The sequence below is a fragment of the Anabrus simplex genome, chromosome 3 (assembly GCF_040414725.1).
Source record: "Anabrus simplex isolate iqAnaSimp1 chromosome 3, ASM4041472v1, whole genome shotgun sequence".
Taxonomy (NCBI): domain Eukaryota; kingdom Metazoa; phylum Arthropoda; class Insecta; order Orthoptera; family Tettigoniidae; genus Anabrus; species Anabrus simplex.
The window spans coordinates 101,066,151-101,089,684 of NC_090267.1; the positions used below are offsets into that span (position 1 = coordinate 101,066,151).

At 36.2% G+C, this 23,534-nt stretch overlaps 1 protein-coding gene across 1 annotated transcript in view; it reads left to right on the forward strand.

The window, feature by feature from the left end:
- The window catches only part of LOC136866029 (lipid droplet-regulating VLDL assembly factor AUP1), a 203,465-nt gene that overhangs the window by 76,997 nt on the left and 102,934 nt on the right, over positions 1–23,534 (forward strand). The window contains exon 6 of the mRNA XM_067142643.2: positions 7,404–7,521. Within this exon, the coding sequence (XP_066998744.1) occupies positions 7,404–7,521 (118 nt within the window). The remainder of the gene's footprint in view (positions 1–7,403; positions 7,522–23,534) is intronic.

Here is a 23,534-nt window from a genome sequence, read left to right on the forward strand (position 1 = left end):
AATGCCGACTTTAATGGTCGCTTTTCTCACTTGCATGTAATGCGGTAATATCAGGAAATCCATGCAACTACAGCATGGTTTGAACTCTGTTACATGCAAATCAGCTCTATTTCACGAAAAAGTATCAGACTCACAAGCTTTCTCTTTTAGTTAAAAGCTACGCGATCATCCCACAACCTTTGTTGTACTACTGCACTGCATTCCTCCCACATCTGCGGCTAACGTCACACCGCCAACAAGGCCGATTCTAATGTATCACATTTCTAACTCACCTGTATTTTGATCAGAGGAAATGCATACGTACGTGACATTATTTTATTTAAAAATTGTTACGTACAAAGTAGCCCACTACTTTTAACGAAAATTGATACGTATAACACTGTATTACGTATAAATGACGTTTAATTGACATGTTTTTAAATTATATTTTGCTGGGACCAACAGAAATTTACATATAAAATAAAATTATGCAGAACTGAGTTACGTATATATCAGTCTCAACTATACTTTTTTTTTAATGCTATTTTTTCGAGCTGTCGGCCTAGAAAAATATTTTGCCCCTACTTGAACCATATGTTAGTAGCCTGCATGTATTTGGAAATTGCGGAAGTGTAAAGTGTTGAATGTGAGGAAAGGAACATTAAGGATGACACAAACACCCAGTCTCCAGGCCAGGGATATTACTCACTTACAATTTAAAACCCCTGACTCGGCTGGGAATCAAACCCGGGGCCACCGGGTGACAGGCGGACCCGTTGCCCCCTACACCGCGGGGACGGACTCAACTATACTTACTTCTTATAATAATTAGTCATATACAGTCGTATCAGCACAACATTTTTTAAAATTTCAGAACCAGTTTTCAGACTCTAAGGTCCATCGTCAGTGTTGAAATTATTTTAAAAACATTTGATGTTACGTGAGTGTGTTGTCACATTGAGTTTTATAACAGTTAAAATGGAGCCCTCTTGAGATCAACTGTAAAATAAGAAAAAGTGTATAAGTATGTACACAATACATATAAGACTTAATATGATGTAACAAATATATATGACATACCATAGGAAGGGCTGGATTATCCTCGTGATCTGGTATTAGACAAATATTCATCTTTAAGTAGGGCCACGGTGGAACATGATAATAACGTCGCCTCAAGGTTGTGAACAATACAGCATGTTGCTTGTGACTGTTTCATTTAAAATTTTATCAGGTTCCGTTATCTGCGCCGGGAATATTTCAATGTTTTCGCGGGTATTTAGTTCAAATCCATAATTACCTTTAACAATTAATTTCATATCCTTTTCGATCCCTAAATGTTATGATTATTGTTATAAATGTATTCTGCAAAAGCTGAATATTTGTTGTACTTTATTGCCTTGAAATGTTCATGACATCTTTGATTTAAGGCTCAGCTAGTCCTTCCTATGTAAAACATTTTGCAGTTGTTACAAGTGAGCCTATATACTCCTGAATAGGTGTACATACAATACACATGCAATAAACTGGAATGGCCCTGTATTACAACACACATTCACAAATAAATAAGAATTAGACTTGAGAAAAACGAAAAACAATTCAAAACAAATTAAGTAAACTTAAGAAAAAAGACTCTGTAATAGCTTTGATGATTTAGTTGAACACAAATTTTGTGAACCTGTTGTCAAAATTTTGGACACACCTTTAACCCAAGTTAAAAAAAAATCCTATTAAAACTAGGTCACAAACAAAATCTTAAAACAAAACCTTAATAATGCCACATCAAAACAACTAGTAACAAAGACTGAATCAGCTATCCAAAAAGTCCCTCACAACAAAATCAAAAACAAACCAGTCAAAGAAAGCAGTACACACCAAAAATCGAGTAACTAACCTAAAATCTAAAATCAAAAATAATAACTTCATTGTAACTAAAGCAGACAAGGGGAACATCACAGTCATCCTAAATAAAAACAACTACATCCAAAAAAACAATTGAATTCATAGAAACAAACAACATAAAGGAAATAAAAAATGACCCCACCAGGAATTTAAACACAAAAATAAAATAAAAACTGAAGGACACACAGTTCATAATAAAGAAAAACAAAAATTAGTCTCGATGAACCCAAGATGCCCAACTTTAAAGTCTCTCCCAAAAATCCACAAAGAGAATTTCCCCGTTAGACACATAATAAATTGTTGAAACAGTCCCACATTTCAACTATCTAAATTTTTACTTAAACACGTACAAAAACACATCAAATTAGAAAACAGTAAATCAATTGGAAGCAATTTCAAAAATAAAATCAACGGAAATAAATGAGGAAACTATAATGGTATCCTCTGATGTGACCAACATGTTTTCCAACATTCCTATTAAAGAGACCATAAACTGGTTCGAAACCCACGGTCGGCAGCCCTGAAGATGGTTTTCCGTGGTTTCCAATTTTCACACCAGTAAATGCTGGGGCAGTACCTTAATTAAGGTCACAGCTGCTTCCTTCCAACTCCTAGACCTTTCCCATCCCATCGTCGACATAAGACCTATCTGTGTCGGTGTGACGTAAAGCCAATTGTAAACGACGCTAGATTTAATAGAAAACTTGAAGAAGCAAGATAGACTAAGTCACATAGAAATTAATGAAATGATAAATTTATGAGGTCTAATATTAGACAATAATTACGTCACTTTCAATGGGAAGTACTACCAGCAAAACACAGGTTTACCAATAGGGTTCTGCTATCAGGTTTCTTAGCCAACATTTATTTAAATAACCTTGAGAAAACCAATTAAAATTATGGGTCCATTATGTTGATGACACGGTAATATTTTTAAATAGAGTCCTCATTACACCCGAAACACTTCTGGGTTGTTTAAATTTGATTGACAGCAACATCAAATTCACTATGGAAAAAGAAAACAATAAAAAGTTAAATTTCTTGGAACTCACATTAACAAAAAACAACAATAGGATAGATTTCAATATTTTTAGGAAACCCACACAATCCATCACCACCGTCAACAAAAACTCCAACCACCCAGGAACTCACAAACAAGCAGCTTACAACAGTTATATTAATAGATTATTAGTAATTCCCAGCCGGCCCCGTGGTGTAGGGGCAGCGTGCCTGCCTCTCGCCCGGAGGCCCCGGGTTCGATTCCCGGCCAGGTCAGGGATTTTTCTCTCGACCTGGGGGCTGGTTCGAGGTCCACTCAGCCTACGTGATTAGAATTGAGGAGCTATCTGACGGTGAGATGGCGGCCCCGGTCTCGAAAGCTCAGAATAACGGCCGAGAGGATGCGCCGTGCTGACCACACGACCCCTCGTAATCTGCAGGCCTTCGGGTTGAGCAGCGATCGCTGGGCAGGCCAAGGCCCTTTCAAGGGCGTTAAGTGCCGTGGGGTTAGTAATTCCCATGAGTAATGAAAACAGACTGAAAGGAATTAGAATAATAAAACAAAATCCTAAAACAAATGGCTACAACCCAGAAATGATAGACAAAATTATACGTGAAAATGAAAATAGCGATTAAAAAGAGAACCCATCAGAGAAGAAAGGAAATCTCTGAACGTACTCAATTTGTAACATTTACGTATTTTAGAAATCAAATTTTTAAAATCGCTAATATATTTAAGAAAATAATTTCAACTCAAAACAGCATTTACAACCAGAAATAAAATATCAGCACTGCGCCGTACGTGGTTATTGGGTATCCTCTCTTTCTTCCATTTAGTCCACGTTGGCATTCAAGAAAATCCGCAGCTAAAGTCGGAGAACATCTCAGGGACTATGTTAAACACAAAATATTTTACGTGACTTCGACTGAGAATTATCCATTATCTCTCCTTCATTTGCGATATTTAAGTTTTACGGACCTTTGTGCCTTAAAAATTCAACTGCAGATTCTACAACTTATTATCAACTATAAGATTAACTTATATTAATATTATAATCTATAAATAATAATAATAATGGATTAAATTCTTAATAACTATTATTTATTCAAAATAATGTAGTATACTTTGGATAAGTTAAATCTTTGGTTCCAATATTTTTTACTATTTACACTAATATTTCTGTGAAAGTATTGTTTTGTATTCATTCTCTTGATCTTGACATTCTAGTCCGCAATCATAGAATATACTATCAGCTGACATTCTAGTCCGCAATCATAGAATATACTATCAGCTGACATTCTAGTCCGCAATCATAGAATATACTATCAGCTCTTCCATGGTCTTGACTTCATAAACAAATATAATTCCTCTCCTTGAAGTTTGCTTGGATTGAATTTACTTAAATGAAAATCACCTTGACGTCACATAAATTACTATTCACATCTCCTATGTCTCTTATTGAAGAATAAAAATAACTCGATTTAACATGTTTGAAATTAGATAATAAGAATAAAATAAAATTCTTCAGGTCAACTAAGAATGATTAAGGCAGATTATTTCATTCATCTTCGATGTACGCAATTAATTATTTGATTAAACGTACGCAGAATAAGATTAGTTTCACTGTTGCAGCTTTCAATGGCTACCTATCACAATAAATAAATATATTAATCATGAATAGTTATATTCAAAATTCTTTCCTAAGAAAAAGGTTAAATTGTCCTAAATAGTTTCAACAAATTTGTTGACAGGTTGTATTAAGTCATATCACTTCATACAATTCAATCATATGATTGCCAGTCGACAAGGAATACCATGGATGTACTTACTAATTCTTTAATGGTGATAGGCTAACATAATGAAGACACTAAGATCGTATCTGCTATCAATGATCTGCTATTTCAGCTTAAATCATCTTAAACCTTAAATATAATATGAAATTCTCTTTGAAGTTGCCATCAGATTCTTAATTATAGGTTACTTGAAATTATTTTTGATGACCATAATCTATTATTGTCTCGTAAGTCCATTATCAATTGCCATAAACTCATATTATAGGTTATTCCATATTTCACACCATTACTAGCATCTATTATAACCTTGATCCATATTTGCTTTACTTAATCTTTCATTAATTAACCTTACATAAAAATCTTTCCTCATACGTCGTCATATTTATCATAATTCCACAACTACTTTATCCAAGATAATATTATTCCTTGATCTCACATTCCTTACCTCATATTTTCATCATATCTTTATATCGCCGCATATGCAAATATTATTTACTCAATTCAATGTAACGCACAAGTCGGTTAATTTTTCAACTCAGTAAAATTATTTCATGGATAACAACTAACATATTCCTAGCAATATGCACTTAACTTATCAAAACATTACCATATTTAACCTATATTACATTTGGCAATAAGTTGCCAATATTTGTGACCTCAGTAAACTATGACTTGATATAAACCTATATCGTACTTCATATTCATCAAAACTCACTATCTTTAGTATTGCCTCAGAGAATAAACTGAATATTGTTAGCATAACACTTCATTGACATACGCATCTCTTCCTACACTTGGATGTGTTTAAATATTTTGGAAGACTACCTATAACCTTCCTTAAAACATTACTATTAATTCACTCGCATTTAAACTACATATTTAAAACACTTCACAAAGATATAATGACCTATTCCTTATAAACATCACAATCAACAACTCGCTACAAGACAGAAAAACATAATTCATTTTTAAAATAATTTGTGAAAGTTATCTTATTTTGTGTGTGTTTGTGGGCCGGGATAGTTGTTGCTACATCCTTTCTCGGGAACGTTCCTCTCTGGACCTCTGTTCAGTCATCTACGAGTCTCGGCAGTTGAACTCGTATTCACGGGTAAAGTCGGCTGGATTCCATCAGATGTCAATCCTATCTTTGATTTAACAAGCGGCATGACGTTCTCGGGCACATGTATGAAAAACATATCCAAAGACAATGTTAATATCATCTTCTTCTTAGTTTCAAAGCCTTGGTATACTATTACTATGTTTTGTAAGGTAAAATATGACATCAAATGATCTGCTACAGAAATTTCTATGATGTTAATGGTAGCTTAGTATCGTCTAATTTATCAATAATTCACTCTAAATATTAGCGTTTTCTTAAAATGTTTCCTAGATGAACTTTCGTTATTCACCAGTGCAATCCCAGTATATATTTAATTGTATTTTTATCTCCTTCTATATATTTTGTTTTAAATCTTGTATATTTGAGATGCACAGCAATAGGATTACGTAATATGTTTAGTTTTATTGATAAATTTGGTATTCTTCCTTTAAAAATACGTTATTTTCTGCACGGAAGTCGTCTCTCGAACTTCACCGTGGCTTATTTCAATTCAGTGTTTGATTGTTCTCCCTGTTGACATTAACTATTTGAAATGAGTACATTTATCTCGGTCATGGCCACTTTGATTCCACTTGCTCGTATCATTTAACTTGTATTTTCTGCCGTTTGATATACGAAAATTTTAGCGTTATTCACTGCAAATGACGACTTTAACATTCCGTATTAGATAATTAGGGCAATGAAATGGTACAGAACATATATATCATGCACATAGTATCAACAAAAAGATGTCTACACCAATTCAGGACTATATAGGCTCACTTGTAATGACTGCAAAATATTTTACATAGGAAGGACTGGCTGAGCCTTAAAATCAAAGATGTCAAGAACATTTCAAGGCAGTAAAGTACAACAAATATTCAGCATTTGCGGAACACATTTATAACAGTAATCATAACTTTTTAGGGATCTAAAAGGACATGAAATTAATTGTAAAGGTTATTATGGATTTTAACTAAATACGCACAAAAACTTTGAAATATTCCTGGTGCAGATAACGGAACCTGATAAAATTTTAAATGAGCGAGTCGCAAGCAACATATTGTTCACAACCTTGAGATGACGTATTATCGTGTGCTTCCAGTGTGCCCCATACTTAAAGGTGAACATTTGTCTAATACTAGATCATGAGGATAATCCAGCCCTTCCTATGGTATGTCATATATATTTGTTACATCATGTACTGTATTGTGTGCATACTTTTACACTTTTTCTTATTTTACAGTAGATCTCAACAGGGCTCCATTTTAACTGTTACAAAACTCAATGCGACAACACACTCGTGTAAAATCAAATGTTTTAAAAATAATTTCAACACTGATGATGGACCTTAGAGTCTGAAAACCGGTTCTGATATAAAAAATATTGTGTGTTGATACGACTGTATATGACTAATTATAATATGTACCACCATCAGCACTGTTAATAAGATTGTGTTGATATATTATGATGATTATACATACTTCACTGTCCAGGTCAAATACAATATTTCCAGAAATACATGCTTATTTGTATAAATAAATATCGATCTAAAATGTACTATGCTCCTATTACTGTATTTTCCTCTTGGATATGACTGCTGTCTTCCAGTTATTTCTGTTGCTTTCAGGTATCTTCCAGCCATGCAGAGTAATGGTGAAGATGGGGTTCAGTTTTCTGAACGAGTACAAAAAGCTATAGCAGAAGCCTTAGGAGTGTTACCAACAAAGTACACTGCTGGTGATAAGGTATTACAATGGCTTTATTTACTTAAATGGTCCTCTTTTTATAATATGGAATTAAGTATTTTTTCATAGAAAAATAACATTTTATTATATATAGTAATGTTATATTTACTACCATAATATCCCAATTGGTTAAATATATAGGTGCCTAAGTTACTCAAGATATTTCAGTATTTAAAAAGTTCTAAATAACAATGATTAGAGCCCAGATTAGTATGCAGCATAATATACAAAATCAAATAAAGAAATAAAATTGCTTTGTGGAAAATCTTACCTTATTTATGGCTGTTGAACAGTATAAGGAAAGTTAACCTGCCTAGAGCTGATAGAATTTGCTTGACTGTGTGATTTGTAGGAATTCTCTGGTTTTGCTCCTAATCTTAACTGTATATTTCACACAAGCATGGGCATTCCCCTGGTATGCATATACACACTGTTTTTCTTTTACATTTTTATTTTATACCCAATTAATTGCAGTGAATTAATTAATTACTGGTAATTAGCCAGTAATGGATATGTGACAAGTAATAATTGAATATGACAGTTATGTATAAATTATACATTTCTCCTTGATTGTGCATGTGTAAGATCTTGGAAATGGGCTTTCATCAAGCTGGTGGATTGCTCTTGCTGAAGGAATATATGAGCTAGCCGTTTGGCATCGAAGAAGCTCGTAATTTTTACATTATCCTCAAACCAGCCTAGCTCTTCGTTTCTTCGAAATGAGCTAATTCAAGGAGAACTGTTTGAACTGTCGACCGTTCTTGATCCACATCATTTGTGATAGATTAGATGGAGATTGGATTCTGGAATTGTGCAACAAGGGTTTGATCTGAAAGTTTATGAAAGTCTAGCTTACTTTTGGGCACACTAGAATGATGCGGAGGCAGTTTACAGTGGGAAGAGATTCTGAATTGGCATATCAGAAGTTTGTCGGCAGTCCAGCAGTCATCAATATTTCTTGTGGTCTTGGTGATCAGTACATCTTTCTTATCACATTGCCAGTTGATGACGTAGTCAAGGATATGCCAGTGTTCGTAGCATGGGTTCATCCACATGGTCTTAAAACAGTTAGGTAGCTGAAACTGAGTATTGGTGATGAACAGTTCATACCCAGAATATAGGTTGAGAAGTATTAACCCATTGATGCATTTTCGTATACTATATTTGCCCATGACATTTTCCCATAGCAGATTAACACTCCCAATTCTGACATTGAAATTGTCAGGCAATAACAATTTTCCTTAGGGTAATACTTTGCTGATGAATGTACTCAGCTGGTGATAGAACTCATTCTTAACATCTTCATCAGCATCTAAAGTGGAGAGGAGACAGAGTGATGAAAATATCCACAGAGAGTGGTATGCAGAGAGTCACAAGCTGTTTGTTGATTGCTGTGGAAGTGAGCTGGAGTACATTTACAAGTTGTCTCTTTACAGCAAACCCAACACCCTGCATACAGTTCTCACCTTCGTCCCTTGTCTTCCAAAATTTGTTATAGCCTGATTCAAAATCCACAACTTTTCCACCATCAGACAATCTTGTTTCGCTCAAGGTGGCAGTATCGATGTCCAGTAAATTTGTGTGTGGCAAGTGCTGTTTGTCTTTCAGATCTGTTATTGTTACTTATATCCACCAGTGTTCTAATGTTCTGTGTCCCACTTGTAATTAATTGATGATTAGTTTTCTGATCGCAAGAGTGGAAACTCACTAGTGCAACCACCCTGCCAGGCAAAAAGTATGATAGCAGATGTTTCACATTTTTAGTGCCTTCCCTATGTTGGATGGACAGCGGTATTCCTAAATAGGTCTGCCCAGACACTGACGTAGCACCGAATTCCTGAGTAGTGGTCTCAGATGACCATTACACATCTATACCAATGGACAGTTCCAGACAAGAAGAAGCTGCCAGTTTCGCCCGAAAACCGCTCCTACCATCCTTATTCCATCATTTTTGGACTTCAGAGAGTAAGGGAAGTTATGCAGAAAGAAGTGAAACTGGTGTGAATTTGTGTAAGATGGATCCTATTGTGCTGGACACTCGCACACTATGACCCTAGAGGCACATCCTCTGGCACACATGAAATGAGACATTCAAGATTGACATTGGGACTGCAACAGACTGCTGCGGACTAAAAATATTGTTGAAATATGCCTTCACAGCCAGTCCATCTGCTGTGATCTGTGCCTCGCCAGATGTTGGGAACATGAATCAGAGAAATGAAAAACAGCTTATGGCAACAGGAAGCTCTAGAACTTCAGAGGATATCCGATGCTAGAGACCTGCCAAACTTCTATGACGGAGTAAAGAGCTACCATATTTACTAAGCAAAATTCTTCGTCCTGACTTATTTCACGCACCCCATTTTCTTGAAAATGAAATGGGAAAATACTATTTGTAGTATATTTCACGCATCCTATTTGACAATAACAGCCTGAAATCATGTTTATTTCCGCCCTTCTTGGCCTCCCTGATAACAGGTTACCTCAAGGTCACTAGCACCGATGTGCTGGCTTTTGGTTTCAAATTTGGCAATATTTTCTGGGTTGGCTAGCTCCTGTGCATAAGTAGAAATGATGTAAGATTTATAACTGTTAGGCTCTTCAAGTCTGTTGAAACTAACTTTGAGTAAATAAATTTATAAACTGCCTGAAAGAGAAAACATATGGTAACAGCATTACACCTGGAAAAAAAAAAAAATTAAATTAGGATGACATGTTTTGTTCTTCAAAGAACATGATCAGATTCTATCAAATCACACTCAAATATGTAGAAATATATATACATAAATAGTTTTTATGTTTAAATACTTTTTCAAAAACTTTGCAGGAAATGGTGGAGAAGAGACAAAGGAGGACATCATTGAGGTAAGTTCCAGATTTCAAATTCCTAAGTGTTTAAACAGAAATGAACATAAATATTGGTTTGTATATATATTTGAGTGTGATTTGATAGAATCTAATGATGTTTTTTCAAGAACGATCATGTCATTCTAATTTAATTAAGTTGTTTCTTTTTCAGGTGTAATACTGTTACCATATGTTTTTGCTTTCAGGTGGTTTATAAATGTATTTACTTGTTATTTTCAGCAGACTAAAGAGCCTAACAGTTATAAATTAACAAAAGAGATGGCTTCAGATATTACAGATGATGTAAGATTAGTGAGTTCTTGGTGCAGTATTCTTTTTTTGAGCGTGATGGCCAAGTATTCAGGCAGTACAGCTGGATTTAAACTCTCCCTAGTACATTCCTGTTAGGAACACAGTAACAGGACAGCAGGTAAATTTGCAGTGTCTGAATTTAATGTACGATACTGGTGTAACTAAGCGAATGAACTTCAAGAAACGAAACGATCAGGAGAAGCTTACGGCATTACAAAAAGTTAATAGTTTCCGAAAGTTGAAGAACTGTTGTACTATAGATAGGTAGTTACTCATTAAATAATGCAGTTTGAAGCGTGTGCGATATCCACAAAGAATGGTACAGTAAAACCTCGTTAATTCGAAGTCGTTGGGACTCAAAAATCGGACTTTGAATTACGTGATTTCGAATTAACCGCCAATTCGCAATTCAGAAGTACCAACCCTTGCTGTGTTACAAAATATTCTAAGGCCCGTTACTGCATGCAGTTAACCTTGATTCACAGTTTATACCTTTCAAATGCCATGAAAAAAGAACTATTTCCTAAATGTATCCAAGAAGGTGCATTTACAGTATTCAAATAATGCACTTGGATATCTCACTGGCAAACATAACCTCACACAACGAAAGAAAGAAAAATCGCACGATTCAAAGACGAGGAGAAATCTATACTGTATGCATTTTAGATGCCTTGTATGTACACAGAAAGTACGCGATGCCCTTAAAATCGAAAGCTCGTGCTTCAGAAATGTAAACACTTGCCGCGTCACAAAGTATTCTAAGACCCATTAATACATGCAATCACCTTGATTCACAGTTTAAACCTTTCAAATACCATGGAAAAAACTATTTCCGAAATGTATCCAACAAGGTGCATTTACAATGTTCAAATAATGCACTTCGATAAATCACTGACAATCATAACCTCTCACAACGAAAGAAAAAATCACGCAGTTCAAAGACGAGGATAAATTATACTGGTTCCACTGTGCAAATGCATTATTTTTTTGATTTCTGTACTGTTTGCATTTTTAGATGCTTTGTCCTACTGGCATGGAAAGTGCCCGACGCCCTTAAAACATTGTGGCTTATCAAAACCTATGACGAGGGGATAAAGTTTCTCGGTTTCTCGCTTCCATGCGCATTGCAACGCACTACAATGACCCCCATCCCCCACCCTTTTACGATTCTCCGGCTGGCACTTTCTCCTTTAAAACCATAAGACCGTTTGGGCTCTCATTAAAATAAAACAATGCAGTTTCATCGGCAATTACGAATTTATTATATGAGCCACGTTTTTTCGTCAACTGTCGGCATCGCCAGTGTTCGCGGATTCTGTTTTTCCGCACACTGCCTGTTGTGTGATATTACAGCGTTCCTTAAAAGGCTGAATACAAAAGAATTCAGATTTCATTCAACTGAGCAATTATGAAGCACACTGTAGGCCCACCGAAGTGAGTGTAAGTGCGGAAAGCTACCCCTCCACGTTCCGGAACACACGTTCTATCATGACGCGGATAAATTTCGAGTTGAAATTACTCTGTAACATACTGTTGTTTTAAAGGCACTATCGAATTAAAAGTCTGAATTTCGGTAATGGGGCCGACATTGTACTTCGAATTACGAATTATCCTTATTTCGAATGAAACAGTTTAAATAACATGCAAAACTGTATCGCATGTTTCCAGGAACGAGAGCTTCTTCGAATTAGGCGGGATTTTGAATTAACTGATTTTGAATTATCAAGGTTCTACTGTAGTGATTTCGAAAATTACCGTATTCTTCAAAATCAAGTTAAGAAATTAATTCGTAACAGCAAGTATAAATATATTCAAGAGATAACAAACAGACAAAATTCAGCACTAATATGGAAACATTTGCATCAGATGGGTATAGGTCGCAGCCTGACCATGCAGACACCCAGTATACCACTTGATGATCTAAATTCTCATTTTACGAAAGCACCATACACTAATAATGACTATGATGCTAACTATACTAATAATGATAATAATAATAGTAATAATAATCATCATCGACCAGTTGATGACCTAACTGATGATGATATTAACACCATAAATGTTCATTCCCGAGTAAATCAAGTAAAATTCACTTTCAAAAAAGTTGGTGCGAACGATGTGAAGTGTGTAATTTACTCCCTCAAGTCAGATGCTCCGGGTAATGACGACATACCATTATCTTTCATAAGAAATATTATTGGTGCCATGTTACCTATTCTGACGCATATATTTAATCATTGCCTCGTACAGGGAGTATTCCCAACTGTGTGGAAGCACGGTATCGTCATTCCTACTCCTAAGATGAATTCTCCTAGTTTACCATCAGATTATCGCCCTATATCCATTCTCCCACCCCTTTCCAAGGTACTAGAACGCTTGGTACACGAACAAGTCCTCACTTACTTGACTAACTTCTCACTTTTTTTTTTTTTATTATTATTATTATTGATATTGATTATTGATAATATAATAAAATAATAATATAATAAAATAATTATATCAGCACTGTCAAAATGGCTTTGATATTTTATAATGATTATAATTAACTTCTCACTGCTTGACCCTTACCAATCTGGTTTCAAGAAAGGACACAGCACGACTGCCCTACTGAAAGTAACTGATGATATCCGACAGGCAATGGACACTCGACAAGTGACTGTACTGGTTCTACTTGATTTTTCTAGTGCTTTTGATACTGTTGTTCCTCAACTGCTACTTTCAAAATTGGATTCATTAAATTTCAGCAAGACGGCAATAACCTTTTTCAGTTCGTACCTCAAAAATCGCCGTCAGTGTGTCAAAGTAAATTATAGCAGATCTGAGTGGCTTAACAAACCCCTTGGTGTCCCCCAAGGGTCTGTACTTGGACCGTTGCTGTTTGCAATTTACGTATATGATGTTGCCAAATCTATTACACATTGCAAGTATCATCTTTATGCTGATGATCTGCAGATCTACTACCACTCAAGAACTGATAAAATTCAGAGTGCTGTAGAAAAAGTTAATGCTGATTTAAGTCTCATAAGTAATTTTGCATTGAGTAACAATCTCAAAATTAATCCTTTTAAAATGCAAGCAATAATCATTGGTACTTCGAAAAACTTACACGTCTTAAAACAATACGAAATTCCTCCTGTAGCACTAAACAATACCATTATTCCATTTTGTGAAACAGTTATGAATCTTGGTGTGGCTATAAGTGAAACATTGAACTGGTCGCAACATGTGACGAAAGTGTGCCAAAAGGTATATCAATGCCTGCATCCTCTGAAGCGGTTTAAAAATATATTTCCTTGGTCCTTGAAAATAAAGCTCATTCAATCACTCTTGTTTCCAATTCTCGAATACTGTGATACAGTTTTTATTGATATCCATAACGAGCAAAGCATGAGACTGCAACGTGCCCAAAATGCATGCATCAGGTATGCATTCGACATACAACCATACGCCCATGTATCCCCATTCTATACACAATTATCTTGGTTACGACTGAATGGCAGACGTAGACTCCATGCAACTACTTTGGTGTATCAAGTGCTTTCTGAAAACACTCCTCCTTACCTATCCACCAGATTTTGCTACCTTAGTTCCCTACACCTGTTCAATACCCGGTCAGGCTGTACGCTAGAAATTCCTGTGCATCGAACCGCAACCTACAACAGATCGTTCGCGATCACCGCCACGAGCTGGTGGAATAAACTCCCCAATGACATCAGAGAAGCTAAATCTAAGACAAAATTTAAAATCCTTTGCCAGCGTCTCTTTTAAACACTTCCAGTCTTTCTTGAGTGTGAATGGGATGCATGAATGAGAGTGAATATGGTTGTTTATTGCAATGTGTTCCTGTATATAATTTAGTTATACTTTACTCACCTTGTTGCTTTAGTTATACTTTAGGTTGTAAAAATTTCATATGTTTAAATTTTATGTAAAAATTACATTGTATATACATGAAGTGGCTAAGTGTAAGAAAGGGCCGGGAGCCCTAACTTCGCCACAATAAAGACGCTTTAATAATAATAATAATAATAATAATTATAATAATATCAGTTTCTCAGATTTCAACCTGAGCAAGGACTGAATGATTGGATTTATGAAGCAAAATATTCTCTCACTGAGATGCCGAACATAATTGTGCCAAAGAATGCCAGAAGACAACATATATGCAGTACATACTCAGTATAGACTGTCATACCTTTCAGCATTCAGTCTGCAAGTCTTTGTGAATTTACTAAACACCTCTACAATGATCGTTTGTTACTTGCTCAATGGCTTTGTTTAATTTCCTACATCTTTATATTAAAATCATTAGAAACTGTGTCTTCATGACATAGTCCATTATTCTTGTAGGTAACCTAATCTCTCCATTCGCATTACATGACCCCACCAACAATGATTTCGCTTTGAAGCAGGTACAAGCCTTACTGCCGCTCTGATATCACATGAATTTTTGAATTGTTTCATCCGTACGACCCACGCAATGAAAACACGCATCATTCATTTAGTTAAGAATGTCCGCCAGCATAATGGTTAACACAATTAGCTCCCTATCTCGGGATCCCGAGTTCGGTTCCCGGTACCGTATTGCCAGAGATTTATGAATGGGAGGAAGGTTGATATGCAGTAAAAATAGTACATGCAACTCTCTTCCACTGCAGGCCGGTCAAAAAAGAGCTGCACCATCTCTGGCTGAGGAAACGAGTTTAGTTTAGAAATATTCATGGTTGTTGCTATTAATACAGCAGGCGAGATTATTAACAAAGTGATTGTTTAATATCTTGTAACTCGGGCAAATATAGGTTTTTTGTTGTTGAGAGATGTAGGTTTAAAACGTGATAAAAACAGTCCAGTCATAACAATTGTTTTACTCGCCAACGTACCTCACGAATAATAATATCATCATCATCATTATCCAGCTGTGGCCAGGTAGGGGCAAATATGGTTCCTCTCCACTTTCTTCGGTCTTTCCACCACTCCTCCAACACTGTGTCCCAGTCCAGGTTTCTTTCTCTAATACTGCATTGGATTGTGTCCTTCCATTCAGTCATGGTCATCCCTGGCCTCTCCTCCTTCCTTGTTTTTGCATTTCCATAACTTTTTTTGGCATTCTTTCATCACTCATTTGCTTTATGTCCCCAAACCATCTAAATCGGCTCTTCTCTATTCTATCATTCATTTTTTCCACTCCAATTTCTTCCCAGATTTTCTCATTCCTTACTTTATCTCTTCTACTCTTCTGTATCATCTTCCTCAAGAACTTCATTTCGGCTGCCTGTATTTGACTCTCATCCTTCTTTGTCATTGTCCAAGTTTCTGCTCCGTAAGTTGGTATGGGTACATAATACATCTTGTACATAGTTTTCTTTTGCATCCATTGCCACATATTTGTCCCATAACATGTTTTTTACACTAAGATAGAAACCGCTTCCAGCTTCAATCCTCTTACTAATTTCAGCATCCAGTCGAGCATTCTCCAATAAATCACTCCCCAGGTATTGGAACGTCTCCACTACTTCCAGGGGCTTGTCTGCAAGTCTAATCTGACCTATCCCTCTTTTTCCCCTCTAGTTATAACAAGAGTTTTACTCTTTTCTACACTTATTTTGAATCCACATTCTTTGATTTTCCCATTCATCACATCCAACTGTTCTGGAACATTCATGTCCTTTTTTCCCCAAATCATAATATCATCTGCAATTAACAACATGTTCATTTCTCATCCTCCGTATGGTGCTTTTGATCTTCTTATGATGTCATCCATTACTATTGTAAACAGGATTGGCGATAGAACACTTCTCCACCAAGCTCGATAGCTGCAGTCGCTTAAGTGCGGCCAGTATCCAGTAATCGGGAGATAGTGGGTTCGAACCCCACTGTCGGCAGCCCTGAAGGTGGTTTTCCGTGGTTTCCCATTTTCACACCAGATAAATGCTGGGGCTGTACCTTAATTAAGGTCATGGCCGCTCCCTTGCCATTCCTAGGCCTTTCCTATCCCATCGTCGCCATAAGACCTATCTGTGTCGGTGCGATGTAAAGCAAATAGCAAAGGGAAAAAAGACCACTTCCCTGTCTCAGCCCACTAGTAATTTTGAACCAACTTGTCTTGCCAACTTCTGTTTGTATGCATCTACAACGTTCCTTGTACAGTGCCATGATCTTTTTTATTAATCCCTGTCCAATTCTTTTTGCACCAGACTGTCCCAAATTTTAGTTCTGAGGACACTGCCATATGCCTTTTCAATGTCAATGAATGTCATCACCATATCATTCCCATACTCCCATTGCTTTTCCATTAGTTGTCTCGTAATGAAAATGGGCTCCATTGTTGACCCTCCACTTCTGAAACTAAACTGATTTTCCTGTATCTGATTTTCTACCCTCAACCTTATCCTACTTTCTAGTCTCCATTATCTTACCAACATGGGATATCAGAGTAATTCGCCTGTAGTTCTTCGCTACTTTCTTATTGCCTTTCTTGAAAATTGGGGTGATTATTCCTTTTTGCCAATCCTCAGCGACCTCCTTATTCTCCCAGACATTCCTGAGAACCCAATATGTCCACTGCAGGCGTACAGCTTCAGCTCCCTTTATCATCTCCACTGAAATTTCATCTATTCTGGCAGTTTTTCCATTCTTCACCTTTTTTACTGCCATTTCAATTTCATTCATTGTAATTGCTTTATCCATTTCTTCATCAACTAATTGCCTTTCCTGGTGGTCAATTGAATGACTGTCATTAGTTCTCCTGTTCACAAACTTCTGAAAATACTCTATCAATTTCTTATTTCTTCTGGCTTTGTTAATATTATGCTGCCTTCATCCTTCACAAATCTGGTGTTTACTTGCTTTCTCCTTTTGTTTCATAAGATACCATACAATAATTTCTTGCTGCCCTGCATATCATCTCTCATTTTCTGTGTGAATAAGGCCCAGCTATTCCTCTTTTCTTCTTCCACTACTTTCTTGGCCAAATTTTTTGCCTCATATTTTCTTCTACTTTCTTCAGTCTTAGATGTTTTCATTGCTTTCCATGCCATTTTCTTTTCCTTCACTTTAATCTTTACCCTATCATTCCACCAGTATGTCTCTTTGTCTTTCACATTTCCTAATGTTCTACCACATACTTTTTCTGCCCATCCAACCAGTGCTTCCTTGAATCTTTTCCATTCATCTTCAACATTCCTCATCTCCGTTTTGGGTACCAAGGGTATTATTTTCCCTTTGAAATTCTTCTTATATGCTTTTCTCCTTCAACTTCCATACTTTAATTCTTTTCTCTCTTCTTAATTGGGGTTTTTAAATCTTTCACACTTCCAATTTTCCTATCACCACTCTATGATGTCCACCAAAGGCTTCTTCAGGCATGGCTGTAACATCTAAAAGGTTCTTCCGGTGTTTTTTCGATGATTATATAATCAATCATGGCCTTTGTTTGTCTGTCTCCCCAACCAACCTTGTAATTTTATAACTGTTCTTCTTCCTAAACCAGGTGTTTCCAACAATCATTTGGTTCCCCATGCAAAAATCCACCTACAAATTGCCTACTGGATTTACATTTCTATATCCAAAGGGCCCTACATCATCTTCCTTTCCTTGTCTTTCCATTCCAACTTGTGCATTTACATCTCCTATCAATAGCACTTCCTTATCTTCTATCTGTCTCTCTACTTCCTTTAAAACGTCCTAGATGTTCATCTATGCAACCCGTTTGTGGGGCATACACCTGAAACAATCTTTCATGCCATTTTCAAACTGGAGTTTCATCTCCATCATCCTATTGCTGATGCATTTTGTAGATTCCACATATTCTTGGATTTTTTCTAAGTATGATGGCCAATCCAGTTTTTGCTTCAGGTCCTCCACTGTAATATAGCCTGTATCCTTCTTTCAGAGGAATCTCTCCCGTACCCCTCTTCTTGGTCTCTCACAGTCAAATTGTAGCTATATCTTTTTCTTTCATGAAGTCAACCAGTTCTTCTGGCTTTCCCATCAGTGTTAGGACATTTACTGTCGCAATCTTGATGTAATTTGGTGCTGGTTGCCCACTTCTCACAGTTCCCCTTGCACCCAGAGAGCTGCACGTCGCTTTTAACGGGGGGGACGCCCTAGCCTTTTCTGAGGCACTATATCTGTTTTATCCATATAGGCTATTGTTACGATGGGCTTGCCACACCCAAAGGCATTTTATACCTACTGCCAGGTTCAAAATTAGGTCGCCCCTAACATGGAGACATACGCCTTTCATAGTCGCTCCTCTGGAGTACAGACGCCTTTTGTAGCCGCTCCTCTGGAGTACAGACGCTACGGGTTTGCCCCTTCAGCCATCTCCGTGGTACAAAAGTTCATCTTCTCCTACGTAGATGCCGTTGGGGACTTCACCCATAACTCAGGGCAAGGGCCCTCCATATTTATGATCCCTGGAGAGAGGGTTTACCAATATTTTAAAGCCCCCAGGAATTGGGCTACCTGTTGGTCCACGGGTTGTATTGGGTATTTCAACCAGCCCTACATACTGTAGGGGCCCCCTGTCCGCCACCTGGCGATGCACTCTGTAGGGGTCAGGTTCCCCTGGTTACTTTCATAAGTTAACCTCGCCCATAAAGGCTGTGGTTATAATATAATAATAATTTTATGTCCTCACTTAACGATTTTCAGAGACACCAAACAAAACATACTATGCGTTAATAAAAAAAAAAGGAGACAACAATCGTACGAAATTAAACATTATGATAATGAAGCACATTACTGCCATACCTGTAGATATCCATAAATGTGGCAAACTTTCCTGTTACTTATTTTTAATCTTCCCGTTGTGGAACTTCTGGCACTATGTGGACACTTGATAACATACCTAACCTAAACAATGTGGTCTCTCTTATCTTATTTACAGCTGTTTAGGTAAATCCTGATCCGATATGGAGAACAAGCATGAAATATACTTAAAAGTAAGGATTCGTCTTTCAACAGCATCAGGTATCCAAAGAACGCTTCCAGTCACTATGTATTACATTTGGAAGTGCAACTCAGAACATACTCTAGTAATCAGCTGGTTGTTTGGCACGCGTTCTACAGCACAGCTTTATTCGGAAGGAGTGGCTTCTGCTACACATACACTAACTGGGAATATCAGAGACCATCTCCAGAAACTGTTTGAGAATAGATTCTCACTGTTTGGACTCTGTAGTCGGGAACAAAGCTATTTTTAAAAGTTTCAAAAAAGATGGGATCTTGAAATTTCAAGCTCTCGATTCATGGCTGACGAGATGGCAGTGAAGATAACGCCATTTGGAATGACGACATGCCGGTAGCACGGAAGAACAAGAACGGCACAAGACGATAATTCAAATGAAAGCTGTGATTAGGTTTACTCATGTTTACTGTGTAGTAGGCCTACTGCTCAGCTGACAGAGACAAATGACTGTCCATTAAGTTATTTTGTATGAATATTGTATAATATGACACCCTCATCCCTTTTCTCTACAGGGTCGAGTATGAAGCGAGACGAATCTTCGTAGCGAGTTTTTACGACTGTATGTCCTTCCTGACGTCAACCTAATCAGAGGAATTAGTGAGATGAAACAAATGACATGATATGAGTAGAGGCACCTGTTTGTGTTGAAAAGTTTTGCCTAATTTAGTCATTTTTTAACAGTTATTTTGGTATATTTTTAGCTTTTATTTTATTTTGTCAATAATTTCACTAAATTTTATTTCCACTTTTCAGCAATAACAGGTAAACTAAGAACTTAGTTAACACATTTGCAGTATAACAACATTGTATTTTTGCATAAGTATATATACATGAGTTATGATTCTGCTTAGAACACATACAGTATTACACATTATATCACAGTATGGCAATTTGATAAAATTGTATCAGCTGTCACTTTAGCAAGTAGGGCATTGCCTAAGTATATCATTTACACATCAGTCTGAAAAAGACAGAGATACCATGAGTTCCATATTAATGGGAGTCAGAGCTGTTCTCCTGTCAGACATTACATTACAATACGTTGAGAATGCCCTCTGGCTATCAACATTACTGACTGATCACGAAGATATTCTCCAAGGTACTCAACACTTTTAAACCATGAGTTCCACCTGGTGATCACAGGAATAGGGAAGAGTTTAGTTTTAGTGGGTTCGTCTTCATTTCCGTTTGAAGAATTGAATGTATACATGCTGTCTCTTCCGTGTAAAGGAAGATGTGTTTTGCCTGTACAACACATTGGGTCAAAGCACTAAGTTCCACAGCCCACACACTGCCTGCCAAATTTAGTTTATGAGCCCAGTACTGCGTGTGTACTAACCCTTCCGAAACTAAAACCCTAACTGCGTCTATGCACTTGCCTATGTAACGTGCTGAATCTGAAGTTATTTAACCTACATTCTATTACTGAATTTCAAGTTTGTGAATTACATTCATTATTGCCTGTGAACATGCTGTAGCATTAGCATTTGCAATAACTTTCACTCCCCCTACAAATAACTTCTGAACTGTTCTATCTCCACAACTAAGCACTTTTACCAGAACCATAAACCACATTGCCCTTCTTTTATCAGTCGGTTCATCACACAGAATTGAAACTCCCTCTTCTTTCACAGCTTCTTTTAATCTTTCCTCCTCCTCTTTGATTATTCGAGGTACAGAACCTTCCCGCAAGTCTCCAGTACCTTAAAAAATCAACAGGCCTAATATTAGAGAACTCTTTAATATCATTTGAATGAATTAAATCATTTATATTTTAGATAAATGAGGAATCCAGCATGCATTGTCTAGACCTACATGTCATTAAACGAGAAGTCTAGCATAACTGCACAAAGTTATCAGAAAAACATAACCTCAAATTTCTACCATAGAAAAATGTTCTAGTATTGGACACACATGGTATATATTTCTCCATCCACTCTCTCATCTTCGGATGATCAACTTTTGCAGGTTATCAGGTTATAAATTTCATCTTTTTTGTCCGTATTGAAGATCTACTTGTGATACAAATTCTTATAATTTTGTTAATTACCACCTATTCAATACAATATTGAATATACAGTATATCGAACGGATATAAAGTCGATTGTGGCATCAATTATTGGATATTTTGGCCACAACTCGCCTCGGATCTCCGTCGTCAATTTCAGATGATGCAATTCCGAATAATTTTGTAAATTATTTCGCGATTTTGATTAAACGTAGATAGTTTCACGTTTTTGAGCCATATTCATAAAATTTTGTGATTTTGCGCTTTGCGAAAAACAGGTGCCTCTAGATATGAGCAACTAAAACTGACTATATTTATTTTATATTGTCTCCTTTTTCCGGGGTCGTTCAGCTGCGCGAGAGTCCCACAGGTGGAACCTTCACAGAGCTGAAATTGCAGTATCTGGACATTATATTTTAAAATTTATATTTTGCAGGGCACTGGTGACAGGATAGGTGACAGCTGGCACAATGAGATACTGAACAGAACAATAATGAACATATATTAACAACATAAAAATCAGGACATTGATTCAGTAAAAAAAATATGTGAACCTCTTAATCCAATCCACTGAATATAAGGGGGGAAAAAGGCTAATTTACAAGTATGTGCTTCTTGAATTTTCCTTCAGTTACATTTTTGAACAAATTTTGTATTCATATCCTCAAATACTCCACTTCTGGTATCGATGTTAAATCGAAATGACTGTAAAATAAAAAAATTGACATTAGTGGAAAGTGCATAATACTCAGTTAAGAATATTGTATTCAAATTAAATCCATTTATTGCCAATGACACATTAGTTCTGAAATTGAGTAGAGTTCCATTTCAGTCTCATTGTCATTATTTATTTAATTTATTTATCCCTTTAGAATATAGAATATCTTTTAATTCCTATTCTAAACCATGTCTATACTATTATACAGTTTTACAAAACTTGATTTAAAATCAGCAATGATTTAAATGCTTAAGCTTTATATAAGCTTCTTAATAATGTTTCCTTTTAAATCATAGGTTAGCCTCTCCAGTTCCTAGCTAATTATGGGCAACGTTTACTCCTATTCTCACTTTGTCACAATTTGACCCTACTCTTTGTATTATTAAAGTTTATTTATTTATTTATTTACATATTTTACACCCACATTGGAGCACTGAAATCAATACATTTGAGTTAATTTCTTCTTCTTCTTCTCCCAGAACTTTTTCATCCTCTCCGACCTGGAAGCCCTTTGTGTGTCCAATATAGTATATTGTTTCCGTTCAACTGCTTTTAGTTTGAGACTTATGCTTTTGTTCTTCAAAATCCTCTTCTCTTTTCTGTCTTTGATTTGTTGCCGAGTTATACCCAATTCTTCCAAATCGTCCTGAACTTCTTTGAACCAATTATTATTGATTTTATTCTTCAAAAAGTAATCGAATAGTTGTTTCAATATCCTGGTGTCTGCTAATCTTGATATGTGACAGAAAAAGGAAATTCTTCTTTTACGCATTGTAGATATTATTGATTCACATTCACGATAGACAATGTTGTTAGGCAACAATCTCCACTGTCCATCAACTTGGTGTTTTTTATTAATAATTGTTCTAAGAATTCTTCTCTCAGTTTTCTGTAATTTGTCTGTTGTAGATTTTACATTTAATTTGAATAAAGTTTCACTAGCATAGGTTGCCTCTGGTTTAACTATGGAATTATAGTGTTTCAGCTTAGCGTTTATCGAAAGAGATTTTTTTTTATAGGTTGGCCAGGTAAGTCTTTGTGCTTGTTTAAATTTAGTTGTTCTGTGTTCTATTGCTTCTTTTTCATTTGTGTTCCATGTTATTATTTCCCCAAGATATTTGAATTTCTGAACAATTTTAATCTCTTTATTACTGTTC